At 37.9% G+C, this 27,113-nt stretch overlaps 1 protein-coding gene across 1 annotated transcript in view; it reads right to left on the minus strand.

Annotated features, from left to right (window-relative positions):
* SYT9 (synaptotagmin 9) overlaps positions 1-27,064 on the minus strand; it is a 43,338-nt gene extending 16,274 nt beyond the window's left edge. The window contains exons 1-3 of the mRNA XM_026041175.1: positions 26,917-27,064; positions 8,387-8,735; positions 5,828-6,374 (exon numbers count right to left, since the gene is read on the minus strand). Of these exons, the coding sequence (XP_025896960.1) occupies positions 5,828-6,374; positions 8,387-8,735; positions 26,917-27,064 (1,044 nt within the window). The remainder of the gene's footprint in view (positions 1-5,827; positions 6,375-8,386; positions 8,736-26,916) is intronic.
* Between the last annotated feature and the right edge of the window lie 49 nt (positions 27,065-27,113).

Genomic DNA, 27,113 nt, shown 5'->3' on the forward strand with positions numbered 1-27,113 from the left:
GCTCATTTGCCATGAAAGACCAATGCCTTTGTGCTCCTCTTCCCTCATATAGTTTGGCTGCCAAGTAAGTTAATTCTACAAATCGAAAGACATGGTGAGTGTAGCTGCATAAATCTGAGCAAGCTTCTCTACAGTGCATTCATCATCTGCAGGGCCTGAGGCTGCAGAAGGAAAAGCTGTCATATGCATCTAAGAGGCCTTCCAGGGATAGTACCAATCAGAATTCCCATTTGATGTTTCCTTCCCATATCTATCTGGATATCCATTTCCAATTGGAATATTCATTTGGACAGCACAAGCTACTGTGCACCTTTCAATTTCCACTCTGACTTATGCCAATATAGTTAATCCACCTTTCATTTCTTACAAAGTACACCAGCAGCTGCTAAAAGCCTCCTAGATTACAAGAGCCATAAATAGGTGGCACCTGACCACAAGTCTTTAAAACCATGGCTGAATATATGTATCATTTATCTATAACATCCTTTACCAATGCTGTCCTATAACTTAAATGTTGTCTATTACAGATATTTCTATTTAAGGAATAGTACAATGGTAGTTATTTCTTCATTTTAAAGGCTTCATCTAAGCCTTTTAAATGTTTGAACAATATATCCTCTTCTACCACTCAGGAAAATCTGCTCTCTTTCTGGGGTGGCCAAAATAAGCAGTATGCCTTAGGGGGAGCACAGGCAAAGTTAAGTCCTAAGTTAATAACACGCAGTAACAAAAAAAATCCACTTACTGCTTAATATAAGACAATGGCATATAGGGAAAAGTAACATGAGAATGGGGAAAAAGGGACTGAACACCAAGGAAAACTGGAAAACTCTGAAATTAGCTTATTTGCTGGAGAAGGATGCCTGATGGCTCTGCTATCTTGTGGGGATTAAAGACTAAAAAGGGCTTGAGGCATTTTCACATAGCACAGTTCAGATGGAAGAATACTTTCAAGTTTGGCTGCAAATACTGAAAACAAATTTACAGAGCTTTTTTTTTTTTTTTTTCCTTTGAAATTTTGATGAATTCACAGACTATTTAAATGCTTCCCATGACCTCTATAAAATAAAGAAAGAGAGTATTCCCAGACTGGCTCAAATTAATTAAATGCTAGCTCAAAGAGATTTTCCCCCACCTGTCTAAATACATATTTAAGTTTAAAATAACACAACCCTGTATAAAAAAAAAGATAATATGATACAATCTAATCTGTAATTATGTGCAGATGGTTGTAGGCAAGATCAACTTAGTTACAGCTACTCTAGAGTTACCACTACAGGAGTGCTCTTTGTTCATCTTGAAGGATTGCTACTGGTGAATTGTAAAATATTTGACCAGTGGATTGGTTTGCTGTTCGCACTAACCTAGTGGAGAGGTGTAACTTAAGGACCGACTTGGTTGGTGGAGTTCATGTTATGGTTTACACTGCACGCAGAGTGAGTGTTACTGAGAGTTGTTTCGATGAAGGAAAACATGATGTCTTGGAGAGCATTGGTACGCTATTATACACTATTGCTGATGCTGAGCAGAGCTGTATGTAAATTAAAGACTGAAAAGGGCATTCAAGAATATGCAGCTTTGACTGGGGGAGGAAAAATGTGCATATGATTTTCATTTCACCAAGAATTCAAATTCATCTCTACTTTGAAACAGAATATTTTTCAACTGGCTTGAAACATTTTTGTTCTGGTAAAAGACAAAAAGTGTTTTGTTCCTATTGCAACTTTCAATGTATTTTAAAATATTGCAATAGGAACGCATTCCAAATGAGAAGTCAAAACATCTTTTTCTGAAAATTCAGTCTTGTCAAAATAATGGCTTTTTAAAAAAACTACTTTGTCTTAAAAAAAGACACTGATATGAGCCACCTGTATCTCTCCTTATTTTAGCCATGCTGAATGCTGTTCCCAGTCATTTAGTTCTAAGTTCTTTCTGATAAATCTTCTATGAGGTGATTAGCAAAGTTATCAGATAGAAAATAGAACACAAAGACAAAAGCTACAATCCAGTTTTGAAAATTATAAAATGTGAAAAGTGTAGGAGAAACACTGACTAAAGCAGTTATCAGATGTATGATGACTACCGTAACTGCTGTGTTAATGCTGGAGGATAATTAATTTCTCTTCCATACTTACTGTGGTGGTATATAGAAATCCACAAGATTAAAGATCTAGGATTTTTCAGTATATTTTGGCCATGAAATTATACAATGCACAGGGACTTTTAATTTGTCTGCAAATTTGATTAAGAAAAAATAATCAGGAAAAAAAACTCAAAAAAAAAAAAAAAAAAAAAAATCTGTGAAACAGTGACCTGCAGGTCTTAAGAGCTATAGTTCTAAAATATACCCCTGGCTCTTAGCCTTTGGATTTGGAGTCATGCCTAGAGCCAGAGATCTGCTTTATTTCTGTTCTTTTGCAAACTCTCAGCTCAAACTCTTAACTATTCAAAACAATTTATTTTAAGTGAAATTTCCTTCTCAACCCATGACTCTTTTAAACACAGCAACTTGCCAAAAGAGGAAAATTAGAAGTACTGGCCAAGACAGCTTGGCGATCTACCCATTTTAAAAATCAGAGTAGGTGGACTTTGCTGCCTGGCTGCCAGTAGCTCTCTGGTGTGAACTGCAGATCTGATTTAAGGCTGGGACTGGGAGTCTGCTGCTTATGGATCCAGTCTCATCTCTTCTACCAGTTAGTGCAGTGAACAAGTCTTGAACAAGTCGCAGGCTCTTTGTCCAGGTGTGCTCTGCTGCCCGGGAGTTCAGGGTAGTATTGACTTCATTCAGAAAAAAAGTATGTTTTGCTCAGAGCTTTATGAGTGCACTAAGCCTCATGTCCTGCACCTACACATGTGCATTTGCCACATGCTGACTTGTGTGCAGCTTGTTAGAAGGAGAGGTTATGAGTGTTGTAACCTCTAGAGTATTTTTTTTTCTTCAGTTTGAAGACAGAACAGTGTTTTGAGCTGCAGAAAGTCTGGCATGCTGGCTGAGGTTTCAAGATCTTAGGCTTTTTTTAATGGTTTCTATAAACAACAGACTGAAATAATTTAATCTTTACCTCTGTTTAACACATACTATGACTGGCCTTAACATCTCTGAGACAGGGAACCTGAGACTTCCTTCTGGTGGTGGTATGGTTCCAGTTGCATCTCAGTTACAGACGTACATGCCCAAAGTGCAACTCCTCACAGCTTTCTCAGGCCAATTTGATAAAGCAGTGAACAAATTATATTTCTAGAATGTATAAGTTCAAATACTTATAACTATCCTTCTTTTTAACTCTCTTCTTGTTAAACCACTGAACTGTATATCAATGTACAACTTAAGCTGTAAACTATTACAACAGTTTCCTGTCCACTTCTTCCTAGTTAACTTTTTATTTTGCAACAAAGCCACATAATCTGCCTGGATATACAAAGTCTAGTTCCCTTCACGTTAACCTCAGGTTGATCCATTTTTAATGGATCAAGTTTGATCCATCCATCATTACTTGTTTCATTAAACACTCCACTGCTCTCTTTTTCCAGTTGGAAAAATCAGCAGAGTTACAGGAGAGAGATTTTAAGCTCAGAGAAACTGAGATCAATCATGTTGAGAGACTGGAGAGTTTGGAGCATGAAGGAACTTTGTATGCTGCCGTGCATGTTTACATGGCTGCTGTGTTAGGAAATTATTTCAAACTTGGGGATTCTAGTAGATGTTACAATCTATCAAAGCTTCAGTTTGGATTAAAAACTTTTATTTTTCTTAAACAGAAGGAAGCACATGGGTGTAATAGTTGAATTTAAAGGCATTGTTCATAGTAGAAATTACTTATGTCAGGCATATTTGGGTAGAGGATTTGATGCATTCTTTTATATTACTATGTAAAATTGGATCAAACACAATAAAATGGCGAATAAGAAAAAATAAAGGCTTGTGGGATATCCAGCAGTACAGTAGAAAAAGGTGTGGAAACACAGAAACAGAAATTGGACCAAATTGCTCAGCATAGTTGTGTGGACTAGTGTGTTATCTTGCTTATCCATCCTGTGCCCCTGCATTGGTCTTCATCTAATGATATTTCTCAGCTTCAGCATTCTGAATGCTTCTCAGCATTTTTCTGTCTGGGATATATTATTAGAAACAAGAAGACTTTCAAAGATAAACTGATTGAAAAGCTGATGGAGTTTTGATTTTGCTAAATTTTATGTGAGAGATACATTAGTATCACTTAATGGCCTGCTTTGGACCACGGCCAAAGGAGTGTTTGCTTCATTTCCTTGAGTAGCCAGTAGGATTCAGCATCTTCTGACAGTCTGTAAGATAACTACACAGCCAAGAAAGTTAAGAGGAATGAGCTGAAACTTGGTTTCATTTCTTAAAAGATACTTGGAGGGATTGTCATAATTTTACTGAGTTAGTTCTAACCTTTGGAATTTTGGAAATGTTAATTGGAAAGCTGAGTACTGCAGAAATTCATTTATCTGATACTTTTTTTCCTCAAAACTCACATTAGTCAAAATTAGACTGTCTCTCCTGCTGTGAGTCATTTGCTTTGAAAAGGTCTCTGTTAGCTGAAAATCCAGTGGCAAAGCTAGATTTCCAGTCATGTGTTTGTGTAACCAGGGTTCCACTTCACACAGGAGTTAATATTAAGATGAATGAATAACTTAAGCTATTAAGAAATAGCACAGTCCCAAATTTCAGTCCCGATATCTGTAATTTCAGAGATTTTAGAAAATATGAACACAAACATAAAACTGTAGGTTATATTGAAGTTTGAAAGGCGAAGTGACTAAGTAATGTATCAGATCCAGCCTTTTGGACAATGCTGAGGAATGGAAGAAAAGGAAGGGTAGATACCAGAGTGGGTGTGAGCTTTAGACTTCTCTTGGTTGTAAAATGGAAAAGTTTAATCTGGGGCACTTTGTGTTAGGGAGGAATGATCCTGACTTTCCGTGAAAAGTTACTGCTCTGCAATCACAAGTAAAAAGGAAGAATCTGTAAAAGCAGATGGCAGTCATTCACAGAGTGAAAACCTGGTTTTGAGCAGCATTAAGTGTCCATGTCCCCCCATGTTACCCTGCAAGAAAAGAAACCACAAATGCTGCTGACTTTCCACTGTAGTGTGAAATGATCTGTGCCATGGGTGGGTACACAGCACGTTCCAAACAAATCCTGACCAAGAACACCAAGAAGTGACCTGAAATAAGGGCAGCATCAATTCTCAAGAAGAAACTTCAAACAAAACTGATTTAATCCCTTTGCTCTGTAATACCGCATGCTCCAGGTCGCGGTGCTCTAAGATGATGGTGTGAATTTTGGAAAATTATCCTCTCAGGCTACACTTAGTTTTTTTGCAGCCTCTTAGGCTCATCCAAGTATGTGTTTAAATGTTTTCTTGTACTGAGGTCTAACTAATTTAGATTTTGTTCTTACTGCTAATAATATTTGGTTTATTTGACTCTAAAAAGTGCACTGCATTTGTCTATAGCTTGCAATAGCCAATTAAATATTTACTGATTCCTGGCACCATTAGTTTCACCTTTGTGGGTTTCTGTAATACATTATTCTTACTGAAGGTCTATTCTCCATAAGATGTACACGATTCATTTCTATTAGTATTAGCAGGAGGCTGGCCCATGCTTTGAGAAGAAAGCTTTTTGTTTTCAAAAGTAATTGTTGAGTTTTTATAACTGGTACCCTAATGAAGTCCAATCTTGAGAAAGAGAGAGAACAAAATATCTTAATAAATGTAACAGAAAATTTTACTTATCAACGGAAAAAAAAATTATAATCAGAAACAAAAAAAATCTCACAAAGAAAAATTAGAATACTTACATTGGTGACATATTCGATATCCTTCCAAATATTACATTCCCTGGGAAAATCTGCCAAATCTAAAAAATTATCCACTATCACTTGGCCAATCAAGTCATGCCTGGAGAATCTGTCAAAGTCATATACAGAGAAATGGAGTTTCCGTGTGTTCAGGTCATTGTATGGGACAGTAAATAAAAAAACTTCATCAAATACCGGATTTAGCGTCTTTCTGTGCACTTTAGTCTGGTGTTTTGTTTTCCGATCAGGAAGCAGATATATCTTCACATAGGGATCTGAAGTTCCAGAGAAGTCCTTTGCTGGCAGGTTGATAGCCTTGTGGATCTTCACTATCAGCTGCTCTAAATCACAATCATATTTCAGAATGAAATTCAGCTTTCCACAGGCCTTGCTATTATTCCTCCGGCCATCATCGGTGTCCACTGATCTTTGTTTATACAGCTCTGGCTTAATGCGGCCAATCCCCGTCAGCTGCTCCTGTTTCTGAACCTGCTGGATGTTGAAGTCAGGGTTGGAGAGGTTGAGCTGTCTTCGGATTGAATTATGCCTTAAGTGAAAATGAAGTAGAACTTAAATTTGATTTTGTTATATGATTTCTGAGCGTGCACACACACTTAAGATGCTGTCTTCATTTGAAAGATTTTTGGTGTATATGATACCACAGAATCAAATTTTCTTACATTGTGTTAAAACACAGTATCTAACACAGTATCTAACAACTGTTCTTGTATCTGAATTTAATGGCATGAGCCTGGCTCCAAATCTAACTGATAACTAGTTCAAATTTGTGGTGACTTGCACACCTAAAGGATCTGCCTTATTGGCATGTATATAATTAATTTAACACTTCTTAACTCTTACCATTTTCAACTGAATTCTTTGGATTAATGCCTATAAAATAAGTTATATGACATAAATATCAACTGGATCTGACCTATTATGCCAGCTGAGCTTGATGATTTCTGGTTTGATGATTTCTGGACCAAGAAAAATGCTGTATTTTAATAATTAGTTGATCGTTCTTACAGATAAAGTAGTGAGCTGTTCTGATCTGAAATGGTTTGCTGACCGCTCCATCGGTTGTTTTTTTCTCTCTCATAACTGCTAGCTGATGTAATAAGCTCTGCAGTTCTTAGGCTGAAAGCTCCTTTAGTTTCATTACTCCTAGGAGAGAGAGTTGCTTTTAGCTTTGGTCTAGTAAGATTTATTATCTGGAGTTACTCGTTCACTGTGATTAAAATTTTCACTTCATGAGATAGCAGAAATCAAATGTGCAGTTCCTGCAGGAGCAGGGGGCTGTGAAAGTTGGACTTGGTAAAATCCTAATCTTGTATGAATTGGATCTTACTTCTTTGTCCTATTCATATTCTGAAATCATTGAATGTACTGGAGTACCATAAACTGTGGATAAACATAAAAAGAGCCCCTGGAAGATATTAGTACTAGACTGGTCCAAAACTCTTTACAAGGAATGTAATCAGCAATAGTTCCTCTACTATCATTACTCATTTATTTCTTATGTGTGTTTGTGTGCTTAAAAGAGGAATAGCCTCTTGAAAACTCTCCTAGTTTTTCTCTTGCTGCATAATAAATACATAATTATRTAGTTACATATTAGCCATTTCCATGACAAAATATTATGTAAAAAAATATTGCATCACTGAACAAGTGAATTACATCACTTGTAGTAGTGGAAGTTGCAGAATATCCTAAGGAGGAATAAAAAAGAGGATGCTGGAGACTGTGCTTTCTTGCTGAAGTTGTAAGACAGACTGTAGCAGAGGCTCTGTCACCCCCCAGGAAAGCTGCAGCTGCCTACCAGCTTATGCAAGAAAGGAGCAGATGCAAAAGATGAACAAAAAGCAGGTGCAGGACAAGGGAGATGAGCCTCCCCTCTCTGTCATGGAGCCTTTTGGAGAAGTGCATCTCCTGGACTCGGAAATCCACTAACTCTTTGTGTGATGATCCTTTTTCTCTATGAAGAATACTCCTTTCATCATCTGCCACTCTCCACCCTCTTGTGCTCCATCTTGCCTGTTCCCTCCTGTACTGCTTTTCCACTCCCCTGGGAGCTTTCATCCACTCTTGTTCAGTCACTTCCCCCCCACTAGTAGTCTAAAATCTATCACTTTTAATCCAATTTCTAACTCTTGCAAGTGTTTCATTAGCTTGCCCTACTTTTCTTCTTTGGCTGCTTTAAAAATCTTTGAGGAGGTATTACTGACTGCTCAGCATAAGTGTTAAGTGCAAATGAACAGGCTTTGCAACCTAAATCTAGGCTGCTATGGTGCTGTAAGGGACACACAGCATTTGCTTTGTCCAGCTTCTGAGAGGTACAAAGGAGACAGTGCCTGCTACAGCAACAGTACTACTGTCACACAGTTCTTTTAATGCAAGATGTTTGGGTACCTCACAGTAGAGGTAACTCCAGATAATTTTTTTTTAAAGAATTTCAGGAGTAGATTATACATTTGTAGTACAGTGCTATGCTGGATAATTGATCTGATACTTGGTTGTATCTATATTTATTAATATTAGAGAGAAATTAGACCTACTGACCGTGCAGAAGAGGTTGGTTCTGTGGTCTGACGATGCATCCGCACATTGTGCACACAGTTCTCTTTTGCTCCTGTCTGTGCATCTACTGGAATATCGGGGGATGTGTGGCTAATTTTCAAGGAGGATTCCGGAAATGCTGTGGGCTGACCCAGATAATCTTCACTGTACTCATGGTCATTGGTCTCTGTGTCTGTATAGTTCAGTGATTCCTGTTTGTCTTTGTTCCCAAATGGCAGCCCACGCTCTCGCCAAGGGATCCAGCAAAGCTTCCAGGACACAAACAGAGAGACCCCAAAGAGAGCAAGACCACAGGCTGTGACAACTAAGGAGAGTAAGCTTACTGAGATATCTGCAAAGAAAAGAAAAACACAAGTGTGTCACATTTTTGGTGCTTCTTGTTTTGAACTCACTATCTCCAACATGGCATACAATCTCGAAAGTAAATTTCTCCAGACTGCAAATCTGTAAGAATTAATTTTGGTACCTGCAACAGTCATGTAATGCAAGCACGTTAAATATTCTGTTCTTTTCCCCTGCCCCAGCAGAAAAATTTAACCTTCTTTGGAATGCAATGTAAGACTGATCTTAAGGCACAGAGAGCTTAGCTTGTATTATCTTCCCTCCAAAAGCTGGAACATGTGAAGTGTCGTCCTAAATATGATAAGGGCTATCCACTTCTTCAATCAACTTCCTACTAATTAAATGAGCATTGACTACAGTACATTTTGCTTTTTCTTTCTGTCAGTTCTCTCAGCCTCCTTTACCAGGTTTAATCCTCCTCTCTTCCAAAGATTGTATTATCCTTGTACAACCATCAACAAGCGCATATGTGCATACACACTTGTCAGGGTGTCTTTTTAGATATTCAATCTTGAATCATTTGGACTGAATGAAATATCTTATTTCATTAGTTTAATTCCATCCCTCTTAAATCTTATTCTCATCTTTGCAAATTATATTACATATATATATATATATAAATACTATCTGCATATGTCCTGCTGTTCAGCATTTGCTCTGGATACAAGTATTTGTTCAAAATTGAAACTTCATTGTTTCCTTTAACCCAAAGACTCTTTGGTCTGCTTCCAAAATGTAGGTGTAAAAGAAATGTGGAGATGGGCTTTCCATCATTTTTCCCCACATCCCTAACATTATCTAACTCTATAATCACATCTAGAGAAAGAAATTATGAGTTGGAGGTGCTTTTCTCTATTTTGCTTTAGGGTGTGCCTTTTGAAAAATGAGTCAATGAAACAGCTGTTTTTATGGTTACAGCATTTTTGAAATAAKTTTTTCTGCAGATTATGCAATAGATCATGCCTTAAACACAATTAGTAAGAACTTTTACTGCCTCAAATTGCTTTGATAAGGTTGTGTTTATAATTTTCCACACTTCTTGTAGGTTTAAAATGTCAGGATGCATCTCTAGCTAACAGCTAGCTTCAATTTCCAAAGTATGGTACAATGTTGAAAAATGCAGCTTCTGCTAGTGCTGTTACTTAGAGAATGACAATTCAGATAAACCAACCTTGGTCAATTTGAGAAAAAAGAATTTTTTTTAAACAAAAAGCTCCCGAGTTTCTGACCCTGCCGTGAGTCTTATTCTCACCAGATCACACTTCCACCTAGGAGAGGAATAACACTACAGTCAATTTTGCACAAGAACTCTCCAACTTCCTTTGCATGCTGAAAACCAATTTGAAACAATTTTAACCAGCAGAGCCCATTCTGGCTTCTGCCAGTTGCTAGAGAAGAAAGTTGATGAACTGTGAGGACAGCCACTGATTCCTTCCAGCTCTACTTAGGGCTCCTTGAGGAGCCCAATGCAGTTGCCCTTTTCAAATGCTCCAAGTTGCTTTCTCTCTGTAAAAAGAAAAGTCAAGTGGCTTTAACATGTAGCCTTATTCACTGAGTTTTAAGAAGCTATAATGAACTAGGTTATCTGCTCACATTAAAGATGAGGAATATTTTTTTTTCTTTTATGTGGGGAAAATATTTGGTGGGGAGAGGCTGAAGAAAGATAAAAAGCTGTGGGAAAACATTTTTCCCCAAGACGCACCCACCTGTGTCCTCAGAATACAAGAATAAATTTAAAGTAAATATCTCCTTCCCATCCCCACCATACAGCAATTATCTCCCTGCCCCATCCCCATCTCTGGAGAGCAAAAGAAACAAGTTCAAAGCTTCTGCTGACTGTTAGTAGCAGATAATTCTGGAAATCCCATATCTCTCTTTTCTAAAGACCATATTTTCTAAGAAAAAAATGCAGAATATATGTGAAAACAGAGAAACTAAGAGAGGCAAATGGAGAATATGATATCTAAGATGAAACAGCTTAAAACTGTAAAGGGCAAAGACAAACAAAGCACAGAAGCTAAATTGAGCAAGACAACATTCAGACTGCTCTTCTGCTCTATCATTCGTAACCAGCAAAGTGATTATTTTAAGGTGTGATGCTCTTGGAGGTCTTCCTAATTTCAGCAAACCCAAATATAAAGGATAACCTCAACTTGCTTCTTTTGCAAAGCATATACTGAATAACATATGCTATGGGGTGAGAACTGAGCATGTCTGGATTCTGATTACTATAAACAACGCTGTGAAGTTTTCCCATGAAATATATATTACCACACTGTGCTTATTTTTCAATGTAAAATTGATACTAGACATCTTAAAGGGTTTTTCTTCTTGCTTTTAACTAGTTTAACAGAGAGGAAAACTGTATTGTTCTTCAGTATTGCAGATATGCTGTATTTATGACTAAAAAAGCAAATATTAAGCACAGGGTAGCCCTGTCAGCTGTCATCCCCCCACCCCAAATCTTCACAAGGAGACACACCAGGGATGAAGATAGGAGCTAGAAATGACCTCAGGTATGATTAACTTCTAACTTTACCATTCCCTGTATTCCTGGCAGCAATATCCATGATAATGCTGTTGGTTCACATGGTCAGCTGGAATCAGTTTAGGATAAAAAATAAATACTAATAACTACTTCATTAAGACTAGAAATTCTTGAAATTCTTGAAATGAGAAATTGTCAAAATTAGGATATTTTAGCTTTTTATGGAAAAAGGGTTTTTTTTTCTGTCATACCTTTATAACAAGCAATCTTTCAGAAAGGACTGCTCAGTCAGAAGTCTATTTTTCATTCATCTTGACATAAAGGTCAAAGATAGGAATGCTTCTGGGTATCAGGTTTTTCATGCTGATAGTAAATTATCTAAATACACCATCTTCACATGTTTCTGCATGTTTCAAAAGCAGCAAGGGGGTTCACAATGTATTTACCACCTCAGAACGGCAGGGAAGATTTCTATTTTAGATATCTAAGAATACATTTCCTTATTCCTTATTTACATGAATAAGGAAACATCCACTTGTGAGCACCAGAGATGAAGGTTATTGGAAGGATTAGAAAATTTTATATTTTACTCAAAATATCACAGTGAATATTTAAGTCACATAGGTAAATGGAGTCATGCTGTTAGTAGAAGGCCTAAGCAACAGCAGTTCCTAAAATTATGCATGTTTTCTACAGTAAAGATTTACAGTAGCATTCCATACAGTGATATCATCTTCTTGGTCTGTATTCACATGTGTGCGTATTTGTAATTGCTACAAAAAGTAACCTCTGCTACACTCTCTTCTAAAGCTAATTTTGCATTTATCTTTTATTGTCAAAACACCATTTTCCACATTATGTAAGACCATTAATCTGGTAATTAAGTGAATGAAGAATATCTAAATAATAGATGCAATTAAAACCTAGCTTCAAAACAGCTTGAATGTGCTGGAAATCACTCCATTATATACTTCCTTATGCTTGTCTTTCCAATTGCAGAAGGTAAAACTAATACCTGTCTCTGCTTAACAGTCTGCGTTCTGATAGGAGCTATTTCTAATACGTTAGAGGCATCTTTTTTTGTCATTATTTTTTCTTGGAGAAATTTTGTATCTCATGCTAGCAGTATATAGAATCTATACTCATTTTTTGGATTTGCATTTTCACTGATTGTTAGTTGGACTAGATCTGTATCTTACCTCCTGAAATTATTCTCTCCATAAAAATTAGAACAGCTAAGTCTTTAATATGAGGAACTACCAAGTACCCTCTCTGCTTTGCTAAGAAGAGCAAGCAAACATTTGTGATTAACTGTTCCTTCATCAACACACTAAATGGAAAGAGCAGGTGCTGTCAGGCCAAATTTGAAACACAAACGTGTGCTGTAACATCCAAACCCTAGGCACTAGCAGCAGACAAAGGAGTCCCCATTCCTGTAAGGGAAAATTTTGCAGATTTATGTCTTTTTTCTGCTGCRCTTTCTTTGCTGTCCTAGATGGCTTCTTAGCAAAGCTCTCTCTCTCTCGGTGAGATTTCTAGACACAGCACGTCAGCTTTGGCTGTTTAAACTGTCAGGCTACACTGGTAGCAGACAAACCTATGCAAATAATTTAGTGATATTTCCACCTCTGCTTCTGAATATGTGGAGGAAGTGTATTGTGTTTCAGATTTACTGTATAATCTCTCTTACAGATAAAATAAATGTAACTCATTTCAGTAGTTTCAGCCCTTGTCTTCCCATATGACGCATTTCTGCTAGCGAGTTAGCACTGGGTGGCAGGGAAAGGGAGAGAGGAGGAATCTTTTGGTGGAAACTTGCCTGGCCACACTGGCTGTGCCACACTGGTTGGTGATATAGATTTACTTGTACAGTCTTCATGCATGAATTACAGAAATAAGTAGGAATAGTAGTGCTGTAGTAGACAAAAAGTTTGGTATATGAGCTAGGTCCAAATTTTAGTATTCTTCTACTCTGAAAAAAAAAATCCACAAAACCTCTAAGATGCCCTTATTTTGAATTAACTTTCTCCAATTGTGAGCRCCCAGAAACAACATAGTAATGCATTGTATGCTTTAGAAAATATACAGTATAGTGATTACAGTTAATTGCAAATGAGATTCTCCATTAGGCCTAAGATGAACCAAAGGAGACAAGCAATTTAACAGATTGCACTTTCAGTGCCAGAATCAATTAAGATTTTCCAAATCCTGTAAACATTCATAGTAATTAGTAAGCTACACATCCCTGAGTGTCTTTGACGGATGTCCAGCATGTGCTATCTTGTTGTGCTTAGCCATTAGAGAAGACAGGCTAACAAGTGTTTTAACAGATAGTCTGCAGCACACGTTTTCAGGGAAAGAGCTACAAATCTGCAGGTACATATGCTGCCGATGCTGGRTGCTCCAGCTACTGGGTGCCACTGAGAGCAGCAACTCTGCCAAACAACAATTAATTCCTAGGCCATGCTGACCAAACCACAGGACAACTGATTATGAAGTACTGTTCCTTGCACCGAGCACAGTATTCAATTCGGTYGCTATTAGATGATGGTAGTATCAGGGGATTACAAATCACTTCAGGGCTTATTCTGCACTGAAATACCACCAGTTGCAGAGTATTTTACTACTTCTAGAATATAATTTAAAATATATTAGGTTCAGCCAAGCAATAAATAAGAAAAAGAAGATAAATAACCTTATCAGGGAGAGAAATTATAATCATGGCATACAGCACAGCTGTTTTTAAGGACTAGTTTTTCTGTCTTTTCTCCTTATCAAAGAATTGCTCTGCCTTAGATCTGAGGAATTCCATTTGGGGGAAAAAAAAAMCCCAAAACTCCAGGAGTTCTGCTACTTCTAAGAGAAAAAAAGAATCAAGTAACCTAATGGCATAAACCATTGATAAGTTTCTAGCTGCTGTATTTCTATTTTCTGATCTCTACATGTTTTATTCTTGCTCAGAAAAAAAATAGGAATGATGGTTTAATCTCAGGAGAGGCCTTACTAACTGGAATGCTGAGGATGGACTTTGGACTTGAGTATCAAATTCCCACACAGTCAGTGGTGTGTGAGTAGATTCATTTGTGCCAATTTCTTGGAAAAAAATACCTTCAAAGATTATTCCGAGTTAAAAAAAAAAAGAAAATAAAAAGTGCAGTTTGGCAGCTCTGTTTTAGCAGCTTTTGAAATCAAAATTACAGTAAGATTAAAAGTTACCCCAAATTAGATGAAATCAGATGAATGCAGAGAGAAGGTATATTCTCTTGAAAAACTATAAAGTGCAATTTGAAAAAAAAAAAAGTTTCTCTTGAAAGAATAAACTTATATTCATTTTAAAAAGACACAACTGTATTGTTAAACTCAATTAACCTAAAATAAAAACCCTGGAGAGCTGCCTTTTCCAAATTTGCAGACTTCTAAAAATCAGGCTATTAGCAGGATGCTCAATGGAAAGTGAGTTGAGCATAACTACTAAACAAGAAGTGAGCATAACTACTAACCAAGTTCTGCAACAACTTCCATAAAAGGTGTGGATGGTTCACTGTAGAAATTATTTTAAAAAATGAAAAGCATGTTGAGATTTGCTAATGAAATTAATAAATATAAATGCTTAAGAACAAATATACTAAACAAAAATCCACTGTTTATTCATGATGGAGGGAAGCACATTGAAAGACCTCTCCACAATGAAAAATGCTTTTAATTGCATATTCCTTCCTACTAAAGTAATGTGAAAGAGATTACTGATTATAGTAGTCCTTTCAGATTTGGTCATAAATAGTTTCATTTTAGTCTTTGCAAAACTAACCAGGCTATGACAATTAACGTTTGAAACCCTTATGCTGAGAAAAGGGTAGTAAAGTGCAAAATGATGAGATATCCAAACATACTGACAAGCTGACCTGTTACTGCTGTACAACAGGGAGAAACAGGCTAGAGACTGGGAGGGGGGAGAGATTTAACATAAATCCAAGCTTACAAAGAGATATCAAGAATAAATTCCATATCTAAACACTGAGATTAAGCCCAACACAGAGACAGAGGGCTTGAAATCCTGCTTATGGTTTTATTTATTCCATTTTGAATATATATTCCATCAAATCTCTGCATCTCAATTATTGCTTTCCTGCTGATAGCACAGGCATACTTTTATTTGCTAACCTACGAAGGAGAAAAAAAATTGTTTATTATTTATAACAAGAAAGTGCTGAGATGCCCCAACCCCGCCCAGACTCCTGCTGCCTGCTCACTATTGAAATATAGAGCACCCTGTTCAGGAAAACGACTTTCAGCCTAGTTCTTGGCCTAGTGCTTTCTCAGGCTGCTTGCTAGACTGTTTTCTGCTCGCTGCTTTCCCATCATCACAGTTCAGACAGGCCCTATTCTCTCCCCAGCTACATACAAAGGATTAGCTGGGATTTTGACTGCTCTATATTATTTACAACAAATCCAAGTTCTTATGTGGATACAGACTTTGCAGTGATGTTTCTTGTAAAACAGCAGTTATGTTATGCATGGCAGGTATCAGGTTTATTTATTGCAGCCGTGCTTGAGTKCTGGGGATTGCTACAGAAGAATTAAACATTGCCACAACTGGGCTGCAGCACCTTCAGCTCTTTTACGCTGCTGGAGTCTGTGAGTATTTGCCCTTTATCCGTGGCAGAAGTATCTCACCAAGTCAACGAGACTATCCTGAGTGAACGCCCAGGTGGGAGGCAAGCAGGGCTGCTYCTCCAGAGGAAAGGGCTTGCTGAAGTACAAGGCAGTGCTGAATGAGTATCTGCGAATTCCCTCGCTGGCCTCCTCTCCGCGCCAGCTCTTGTGGTTTGAATGCAGCATTAGTCCCGCTTGAGAGGCTGCTTCCCTCCAAGGCCAATCGGCTGCTCGGCAGCGCATGAAGCCCTTGCCGTCTGAACAGCTCGCTGGCAAGGGGAAGGACAGCACTAACGCTGGGGCTCCTCCAGCTCCCATTTGCCTTGACACGAGGGGAATGACCTCAAGAGCCTCTACCCGCTCCGGAGTACCCGCTCTCTGTGTTCATCCCACGTAAACAAGCCTGCCTYGGAAGATGAAATAATCTGGCACTGGACAGCCGTGAACAGTTAGCATCATTCTGAGTAGAGACCTTGTCCTGCTTAGTACCATGGCAACAACCACCACTCAAAATCTTACTCAGGAGACAGGTACAGGGAAAGGAGGAAAAAACAGCCAAAACACAGAGAATGTAAAATATTTTGACAAAATTTCTGTTTCAACTTCTTTTAGGGTACAGAGCTGTTAGAAGTAGTAGTAAATCCTGAGATTGTGTTGCTGAATGTGAAAAACCACCCYTCTCCTGTCTGGGGGAGTTGAGGTTGGTGAAGCAGCTGCTGCTCTTGCTGTTGCTATTAAAGTYTGTCCTGCTTTCTAACTCCCCACAAACACGCAGAAGGAGGAGAAATGCATCAAAGGAAGAAAGTGCAATTTTTGTCACAGTACTGGGTTTCTCTTGTAATACTACCACCACAGAAGGCAGATACAGCAATTATCATCACATCACTCTGGCAAACCTCTATCTGTGCAATACTATTTTGGGCATTGCTTTTAGCTATTTTATAGTCACTGGCTTATAGCAGCTGTATGAAAGAAATCATCTTGACTGGCCAAATCACTCTTTATAACATAACAACAACAGAACGAGAGACATAGGTAAGAGATTGAATGAGGCAGGTATGAACAAGACCTATTAACTTCAGAATGAGAGCAGATGAAAATGTTACAGCTTCTATACTTCGGAGAAGCTGGCAGGAGCAGTGATGTTGCTGTGCAAGAAGTAGCTGAGGTGACAGCTTTTCCTCATTAGATGAAGCTGTGACAGCAGAGCTCTTTTTGCCACAGCCCTAGTGTCAGTATCAAATGAGACTTTTTCATGCAGGCTTGCCAAACTAAGGGACTCCAAGTCAGCCTAAGCTTTTACAGATCTGCCTGTATTTTTTTCTACAGTGGCCTCCCCAAAGAAGATCAAAAGGCTTTTACATTCATTAAAAAAGGCAAACTGCACTCTAATAAAACTAGAAATGTAATTATACAAGAGAGTGCAAAGTGACATGGGATAACAGAAAACAGGTATATGCACAGTTTTCCTTGCCTACAGTGTCCCTAAAGGCAGATCCCAGGCTTCAATTCCATTAACTCCAGTTTCTGACTGCCAGCAAATCTGTGGGTGCTCTGGTCCCTCAGGAGCAGGAGCGATTCCCATCCCTTCCAAGGGCCCTGCACCAGCCTTGCCAGCAGCGGGTGCTGCTCTGGCTGTAGCCTGCTCCCCTGCCGCACTCCAGCGTTTCTGCCAGTGCCAGAACCCATCCCCTCCAAGGTCCTTCAGCTCTTCTTCTTGGAACAGATAAACTGAGAACAAACAAATCAAACTGAAATAGCTCAACCCCCTGCCTCCCCGTTTAGCACTTACACCTAGTTTCTGATCTTGTTTTCTAGTTCCATTCCAGTTCCATGCTCATTCTCTTCACTAGATAGATCATCTCATCACTTGACCAGGATAGAGAAACCTTCTCTTTTGACTCATTCAATCTACCATTAGCGTTTGTTAATTAAATAATACCACCCAAAAGAGCATGAAAAAATTGAGCTGGATTGTTACCATTTTAGAGGCATGTGCAGAAGGAGAAGCCTTTTCTGGTGGCATGTTCTGCTCTATAGAGAGGTCAGTCACAGAATTGAACCAAACCCCGATACAGTCAAAGCTGCTAGTTTAGACTTTTGTTTTGGTTTGCGCATTATTAAAGTTTAAAGAAATAGTACTGCTAACTGGAGAAATGTTCTGGTCAGTGCTTGTTGTATCTTGAGCCAGCACAAGATCTCTTTTGCTGTATTTGCTTGCTAACGGCCCTAAAAGCCATTTCAGGAGAGTTGTCATAACAGCAACTGTTAGACAGCAAGAACCATTCAAGAGCTGTCCTAACAGCATTGCTGCATATCCGACCCTATAAGACATCCTATTTAAGGCCAACATGCCAAGAAATATAGAATAACTAGTCCTTAACGTTATCCGTTACATTTCCCAGAGGGGAAATGAAAAAGAAACTTCTCTTTCAAATGAGTAAAACATCTGCTACAAATGGAAATACGTGACTGTAAAACTGTTGGTCTCACTGATAATATAACTAATGTTAAATGGTCCTGTATGTATAGGATAATTGACTTGCAAATTATAACTAGTTATACATTTTGATTGATGTAAAAAGCTCTTTCAATGATATCTTAATATTTATTAATGAAGCCATTAACTGTATAGACATAAACCTCTTGCAAATTACAGAACAGCTAGGGATGGTTTTAAAAGAGAACTTTAAATTTAAATTTATATGGCTGTGGCCAGATGCCTCTTGAGATAATTGATATATAAAATTGGTCAAATGTATTGATTGTTTGTACAACAATACAATTACATTTTCAAATTATACTAGGAGATTATATAATATATATATATATAATTATATATTTCAAATTATACTGGGAGATAACAAAACAGGTTTTGTTCTTTGATTACCAAAAAGAGGTACAAAAAAAAWTAGAATTTGGGGAATTAGAAAAACATTCCCAAAGGAAATTTTGAAGACACTTTCACTTTGAATGTGTGAGAATGCTGAAAGGAATGATCCCATTTCAAATCATTCTGATTATTTTACATGCACTTAAAAAAATTTAACTCTGAAATTATTAGTGTCTGACTTTTTGCTACTATATTACATTTACATAATCTGATTTTTAATTAATTTTTCTAATTTTTTAATTTAATAATCTGATTTTTTTCTGACAGATTATATATTCTTATACTTTTCCAACCTTTATCTTCAATATACAAACATTAACTGTAACTTGGCTAATGACACACATCCATATGTTAGTTCTGACTGCATCTACTATATTTTTGAATTCTAACTAATCACAGCAGATAAATTACTGTAGTGCATGTGCTGAAGGAAGCCAAAGTGATTTTACTTGTTTAAAGAACGTTTAAAATCCAAAAAAGGCAGCTGAACTTATTCAGCATCTTACACAAGATTTAGTGTGACTACAATAATTAATGCAAATAACCATAAGCTCTTATGCGTAACGTTTTCTTAATGTTACAGATATTTTTTATTCTTTCCCAATAAATGGACCATACACTCATTACCTAACAGCACTACAGAATATGCACGGAAGATTTATCTTGTAATAATATGAACTTTAGGAATTAAAGATTTTATAGGTTGGAATCAATTATGTTTTTTATATAAAATTCTTTCATCTGTAATTAATTATTCTGATGATCTCTTGAACTAAAATTGTTGCCTTGTAAACTCACAGATTTTGTTAACAATTTGACAGCGACATAAAGCTTTAGACTAAAATAATCTCTCTTTATCTCTTCAGTCTACATAAAGCCACAGAAGAGCTTAAATTAATGACAAAACACAGCAAACTGCAGAATACAGGAAGCTCTTAAGTACAGCTTTGCACTAAACCAACAACGATCATTATTTTCAGTAGTGGAAGAACGAAAACGTCAAAATGGAATTTTAAGTATAAACGTAAATTAAAGGCTAAATTGCTGAAATAAAATGTTCTGTAACATTCCAACAAAGAAAAGGCCAGAAGTAATAGCGTTCAGTTAGGTGTTGTCTCGACTGCGTGGTAAGGATATGGTTGTGACCCTATTAGTCTGCACTAGGCACCTGCCTGAGAAATTACTGTTGTTGGAACACGACAGAAGAGGAGGACCCCTAACTGCTTCTTGCCTGGCCACCTCCTGTCATGGAGGTGGAAGGGGAAAAGGAGGAGCTTGGGCTCCATCCCTTCTTCCCAACCCAGAAGCAATTCTGAGAAAAGAAATGCTTTACTCCTGAGCATCAGGAGAGCCCTCTAGGTCTACTGTGTCCACATAGCTCTGGCTAGAAGTGCTTTATTTTTATGAATTAATTTAAGAGCTAATCAAGGTAAGGGAAGAAAAGAAATTTCAAAAGTATATGGGAATGTACTTTTCAATCCTAACACACACTTGCAACCCTATATAGAACTTCTGAACCTGTTTGCCAATGACAACATCTGTGACACATGCTTATCAAAATGTTTAGTTCTTACTTATTCTAGGTGACCTTTTCAAGGATGCAGATCCTACTAATGTTCAACTAAAGGAAAAAATGCAGCGTATGCTCCACCTCTACTTACTATACACTAAACATAGATACTGGGCTGCGATCTCAAAAAAAAAACATGAATACAGAATTTAACATATCTCTGAAGGAAAATGTGGTCATTAGTTGTGCTAGGGTCACTCAAATCAATGCAAAAATGTAAATATTCAGAATACTGCCAATATTAAACAGCAGCATTATTGAAATGCAAGTTCAGACATTTTTGAGGAATTAATGGATCATAAATCCATTCAAATAACAACTCAAGTGATTGAAGTTTTGTGTCTCCTAACTTAAATTGTTGCCTGAAAAAATTCAGCTTACTTATATTTCTTAGAAAATGGCAATTAGCAAGTTCTCTTCCCTGTCCTACTTACCTACAATGAATATGTAGATCCTGTTGAAGTAAGAAAATGATGCCAAGCAACATTTTAGCAGCCAATATAGATGTATGTACAAGGACTAAATTCAACCTACTGGCTTTCATCAGCAAAACCAGTATTTAAGCTTAGAATTTCTGTGCAAGAAAGGCTGTATCGTGGTTAGCCATGTTAATTTTTAAAAGGCTGTTGTTGTTATCATTACTTTTTGGGATGTTTTCAATTATGTGATGTTTTCAATTATGTGTATATGTATCTCTTCCTGACAATTCAAAATAACCTGCTTCTTTAATGTTCACAGCATGTCTCTAAGAAGATTACGGAAATTGTGGTGTGTCCATGGTTAACTGACATCGGAGTTAATTGGTATGTTATCCTATCTTTTAGATTTACTTCAGAAACATGTTAGTAATGACTTCACTAAATAGTTTTTATTTTATAAAATATATTTACTATATACACTGCATATTAGTAAATATTGTTTCTTTAAAATACTAACAAGTGTAGTTGACATCAGTCAACTAAAAAGTACAGTGATTTTGGTGGTGCAAAGATCTGGCCTTTCATGCTTGGGCAGTACTTGACTGTCGCAACGTGATTGAGACTCAGCATCATAGCTGCATAATAAGAGTTATCTTTCTTGTCTTCCTTTTCTCTATTTCTGGAGTATAAATTAAAACTGAAACATCTATATGTATTTATGCTACCTGTAAAAAGAACAAACTTTATTCCAGAAAACATATCTCTGTACAATAATATTAAAGTAAAATTTTTCTCTAGAAAGATTATGATTTATATACTTTCCATTTTCATTCATACTGTACATAGTTTTCTGATTTTGCTGAGAAATAATTATAGTCTCTAAGCTATTACTAAGCACACACATAGTGGCCTTTAAGCATAATTTGTTCTTTTTTTGCCCTTTTCTTCAAATATTAGAGGTTAGAGTATGAAACAGATTCCCCAAGAAACGCAAAGCCTAAACTCATGCAGTGTTACAGAGTCTGAACACTCATTTCTTTTCAGGGTAAGAAACAAAAAGGGCCTCTCTAATATAGGTAATAGGAAATACATCTTTTACTTTCTGCAAATTTGTTCCTCAATTTCACAAGAGAAAATGGAAACCTATTTGCAGTTTAAAATACCAGTAGTACTGTATTTTTTTTAAAGTAGTATTTCGGTTCTTGATACTCTAGGAACTCGAAAGTATTTGGTCCACACACAACCATTCACTTGACATTATGTCAGTGAATATGATTCATACCTGTCTGCTGTCTTACAGAGAGCTCTGTACTAACAGCATATAGGATACTGTCAATTCTGAATGGTAGCATTTTACATTCATTTTGCAGGAGAAAAAAAGAATAGGGAAAGCAATAACTCATAAGTTACATCAAAATAAAAACATACCAAAAGTTATTTCACCCCCTCAAATCTTTCTCATGTCCTTAACATCTCTAAATGATTTTTAAATTGTCTAGATAAATCTAAATGTATTTAGGATCTAGATTAAATCCTGCAGCTTAACTGTTGATAAATGTTCTTTCAAAGTTTGGAAAAAAAATCTAGTGATTTATTTTTGAGTTAAGATACCCTCTTAAAAGTTGAACCAGTTTTCTGAAGACAGGTTTTGTTTTTAAATTGTTTTCAATTCTAAATTAAAGAGAAGCCTGCTGGAACACCACTTGATGACAGGTGGTGAATGATAAATTTGAATAAGCCTAAACTGAGATTTTCAGAGAGACTGAAAATGATTAAGATTCCAGTTTCTGACAAATTAAAATTCAATATTATATAATACATATTATATTATATAATATATTCATTAAAAATCTGAGACCTAATTATCAGTTGAATAATTTAATATAATTAATCTACATAATTTCAATAATTTCACACTTGGAGAAATACCATAATTGAGATTGGATACAGAAAATCTCCCATAGTATTAGCTTCTATGGAGTGAACAGTCCATCTTAGTTATACTTTTAGCGCAAAAATCTGACTTAGATCTCTCATGGGTAAGGTGGAATGCTGCCTTTAGGCCAATTAATGCCTTTTTACTTGCTCTTCTGCCTTTCTGGTTGACAATGTAATATATACTACTTCTTATGCCTAAGAAATAAGTTGAAGGTAAACTTTTTAAAATAATGACGAAGAGTTTTAATTTAATTTACTGCAAGCGTGTAGCTTTACCTTCTCATACTGTTACTTTAATATCCATCACATTTCTGAGTTTACTGTTTTTGTTTTCTTGACTGCAGTCAACTATCTTCAATGAAATGCTAAAATCTGTCCTTCTATGACTATATAGTATTGATGTCTTACTAATGACCTGTAGCATATTTTATGTCTAATAGCTATCACTAAACCCACAATATTCATTATGTGTTCAATTTTGAAGTATCATAATTAAGAATAACATAATATTCTTAGCTTATTGGCTTATCCTCAAAATGTGCAGCCCAAGACAACAGACAAGAGTAGGAAGCTTTACTTTGTATTTCAACTCTCATTATTCTACTTGACATTAATGAAAATTCACCATGATTAATTGCCTATCCTCCTTATACATCCCATCTCTCCATAAACATCTTTCATTTTACCCTCTCTGCAGGTTCCTAAAAGCTTCCCATGACCTTTCCAATTTTTTTTATTAAGTTTTAAGTTTCTCAGGGTTTCATGCTTTCACTCTTTAACTAATGGAAGAAAAAGTGGTAGGGGTGTGTAACATTGTGTGACATAGTGTCAGGATGCAGCTCTCCTTAAGGATTGTCCTTCACATAACTTGCTTTCCTTAATATTTCAGCAATACCAGCAAACATAAAACTATACATTGAGCACTGTTGCTATGTCTTGCATCCTATACAAAGTAGTCAGGCAACAGAAGCAGTTGCAAAGTTGGGAAGACACTACAAGAGCTAGTGCAGAAGTGCAGCACAGAGCAAGAGCACCTACCACTGCCATCTCTGGGAAATTGCTCTCTGCTGCACCCTTGTAAAAATAAACTCCAACAACAAATAACTCACAAAAGCTTTAAGATCAATTTCTGAAGTTTCGTTCAACTCTGATGCAGCCACATTATTTGGAACAGCAGTGCAATCCACAGCCACTTAGCAGCTTGTGCTCATTTTAGTCAGCAACAGAAGGGCAACTTCTTTCCTCTCTTGCGTGCCAAACTTGTAACTATCCTATATGAGAAGCATGTAATTGTTCCTCTTGATTTTTCTTTCCCTCCAAAATGTTTGTTTGTCTAACAGTCCAAAGGCACAAGTATGAAAGTGTAAATGCCCTTTGTGTTAGTTTTTTTTTGTCCTGCACATCAAGCTCTTCTATTAAAAAGTTGCAAGGTGAATCCATTACAGGAATAGTCCATATGGAAATGACTTTTTTTGTCTTCCTGTTTTAAAAGCAGTCTCTCCATTAAGATCCTTCATGGCAAGCTGGTATAATTCGTCAGTAAAATAACTCCCTTTCTTCATCTGCAGAATTTTCTTTGGCCGTTTTCTGGTGCCATGGGGTGCTATTATTTGTGTCTGAATGATAGTTTCCCAATGCCTTATGACTAAGAGTTTCCACCTGACTCAGTCAGGTCCATGTGAATTCTCCAAATGAATATCTATATATCTAGTATATCTAGTGTGCTCAGAGTTTCTATGGCAWTTTTATCCTCATAAACCCCTTCTGTGATAACAGAAATACTGTAAACATTTTACAAAAAGTAAATGGAGGAATGGAACAGATGAGGGTCCAGCTTATTAAGATATCTAAATGCTTAAGGATACAAACAGAGGCCTACTCAGATTTTAAAGGTGCTCTGACATGAAGTTCTCAGTGAAGCAATTGAAGATTTTCATTAAGTTCCTAATTATCATTTTTAGTTTTCTAAAGATTTTTATCAGCTAACATCATGTCACCCTTTAAATCCAGTGGACCTGTGCATTAAACGAGGAGCTGATTAGTGCTAAACTTATGCTGTAAGTACTTTGCCCAAAAGTACTTACAGCATAAGGGCAAATTACATGAGGAGGAAAAAAAAAAAAACAATAAGACAAGGATCTGTGCATATCCCAAGCATCCAGCCTTTTCCCCAGTCTGTGCCCTGCCCTAAATACTCAGATGGCAGAAGCTACACAGAGAGGCACAGATGTCAGGCAAGAACGGAGCCGTTCTCGGGGGACCTGCACTGGGGCTGAGGGGCGCACAAGGCCGAGGCCATGGACAAACTTTGGGATCTGGCTCAAGCACCCATCGCCCTTCACTTCCTCCCTTAGGCTGTGAGTTTTAGTAGCCACTGCAGCGCTGCTGCCACTCACATACCAGAGTCTGCTTGTATGACTGGCCAAACCAAACATGCACTGTACTGTCTTTATTTACCATGCAGATAGGCTTAGGTGGCTATGTGCTTTCTTCACAACAACTTGTACAAAATGTTTCACATACGCTTGCTAGCTGCACTCTTCTCACCTCTAACAATATCGCACACTTTGCAGAGCTTTTTAGCCTGGCCTAAGAGATAGTTGCTTGGTTTGAATAACACAAGTCATCTTCATGCAAGAAAAGACTTGAAGTTATAAAAATTAAAGCATCTTTTCCCTAATTCTGCCAAGAATATTCCGTCTTTCACCACAGATTTTTGTCCCTATGTTAGCACCAGGTGCTGGAAAATGGATAGATCTCTCATCAGGGCTTATTAATGACATTTCACCATTGATTACTCTTAATGAAACTCGCTATGTAAATTAAGCTGGATTTGGTCCACATACTCTCCTGTCATGGTGATTTGTATTACTTTCTCTTTCGGCAAGTCAAGTAAACTGTCTTCCTACTGCCTATGTCAACAAATCCAATGACTGCCTAGCGAATCTTATGAGCATCCAGTTTATCTAGAACAACACAGGTATTTTAACCAAAGAAATACAGGGCAAGTTAAATTTATTAATCCTTGGCATAACATAGCTACCCTACTGGGAAGGTTTCTGAGTCGAGGCCTGCTAGACCCTCGGAGGCTGCTTGCAGCTGCATAAAATGCAGTGTTCGCATTGAGGCCAATGGAGAGATGCTGCCTGCAGCAGGGCTGCTCGCTGCTGCTGCTGCACGTTGGCCGGCAAGGTCAGCGGCCACCACTCTGTGTAACTGAGCAGGGCTGCAAGGGCACCACAGGTCTGCTGTGTGCCAGCAGTTTAAACAAAATGACTAGAAACACAAAACTATTTTTTAGGACGCGCTCTCAAACAGATGCCAGGGATCCTTTTTGCCTGAGACTAAGGAAAAAAATTGTGCTCTCTGAAGGAAATCTCAGAAGCTCTTGCCCAAGTAGCTGAGATTAAAGTCTGCTGCATTTCAAGTAGTTTAGCATTCAAACTGAGCCTTGATTTAAATAGACATTTTGGGAATTAKCACCTGGTACCAAGTATGTGATTGATCCCTTGGCAAGAGAAAATTAGAGAATATCACAGGTGCCTGATACAAAATTATTACTTATATTAACCAAAACAATGAAACCCACCTAATCTTTCCTTTTGAAAATTCTTATGAAACATTTCATGAATCACCTTAAATCAGATATTTTTAAGAGACAGAGGAAGGCAGAATGACTGCAAACAGCTCTGGATGCAAGCAACCAAAACGTAGGAAAACTCATTTTATTTATTGCAAGGGAAGACCTCCCCCCCAGTTTTATTTACTGGATTGCTCAAGGCCTTTCAGCATGTCTGTGTGCTTGGCAGTAAGTTACTCTCCGAATGCTCTTTCTGATAAGCTAACTACAAGAAGACCTTTCCTACTGTGACTAGGCTGCTCTGTGCTAAACAAACTAATTTACTACAGAGAACGTTAAGGAAAGAAATACAGGGCTGGGACAGGCTTATCAGTATTGCAAGCATCCATGTGGTTTGTGGTGCACCCTTTAAATTCCTCCTCATCCGTGTGCAAGCTCAATAGCCCCTTTCGCAGAGGCTCGAGCCCGGCAACTTGTGCTCCGTGGCATCTCCCGCCGCCCGGCTGCGCATCCCGGCCGCGGACACAGCCTCGGGAGCCGGGCTGGGAGCCGCGCGCCGGGCGGGGTGGCCTCCGTCCCGCCGCCCGCGGCCGCTGCTGCCGCTGCCGGGGRAGCCCCGGCGGCCCTACCTGAGTCGCTGAGGCGGGGCCGCGCTCTGTCCCGCAGGTAGTAGATGAAATCGCGGCAGTTCTCGTTCTCCACGGCCCCGGCGGAGCAGAGCTCGGCCAGCAGCTGCAGCGCTTTCTGGCAGATCTCGTCCTCGCCGGCGCCGGGCATCGCCCCGCAGCATCGTCGGGAGCGGAGCGCGGCTCCGCGCTCCCGCGCC

The sequence above is a fragment of the Nothoprocta perdicaria genome, unplaced genomic scaffold (assembly GCF_003342845.1).
Source record: "Nothoprocta perdicaria isolate Ctin4 unplaced genomic scaffold, notPer1 scaffold_28, whole genome shotgun sequence".
NCBI classification, from domain to species: domain Eukaryota; kingdom Metazoa; phylum Chordata; class Aves; order Tinamiformes; family Tinamidae; genus Nothoprocta; species Nothoprocta perdicaria.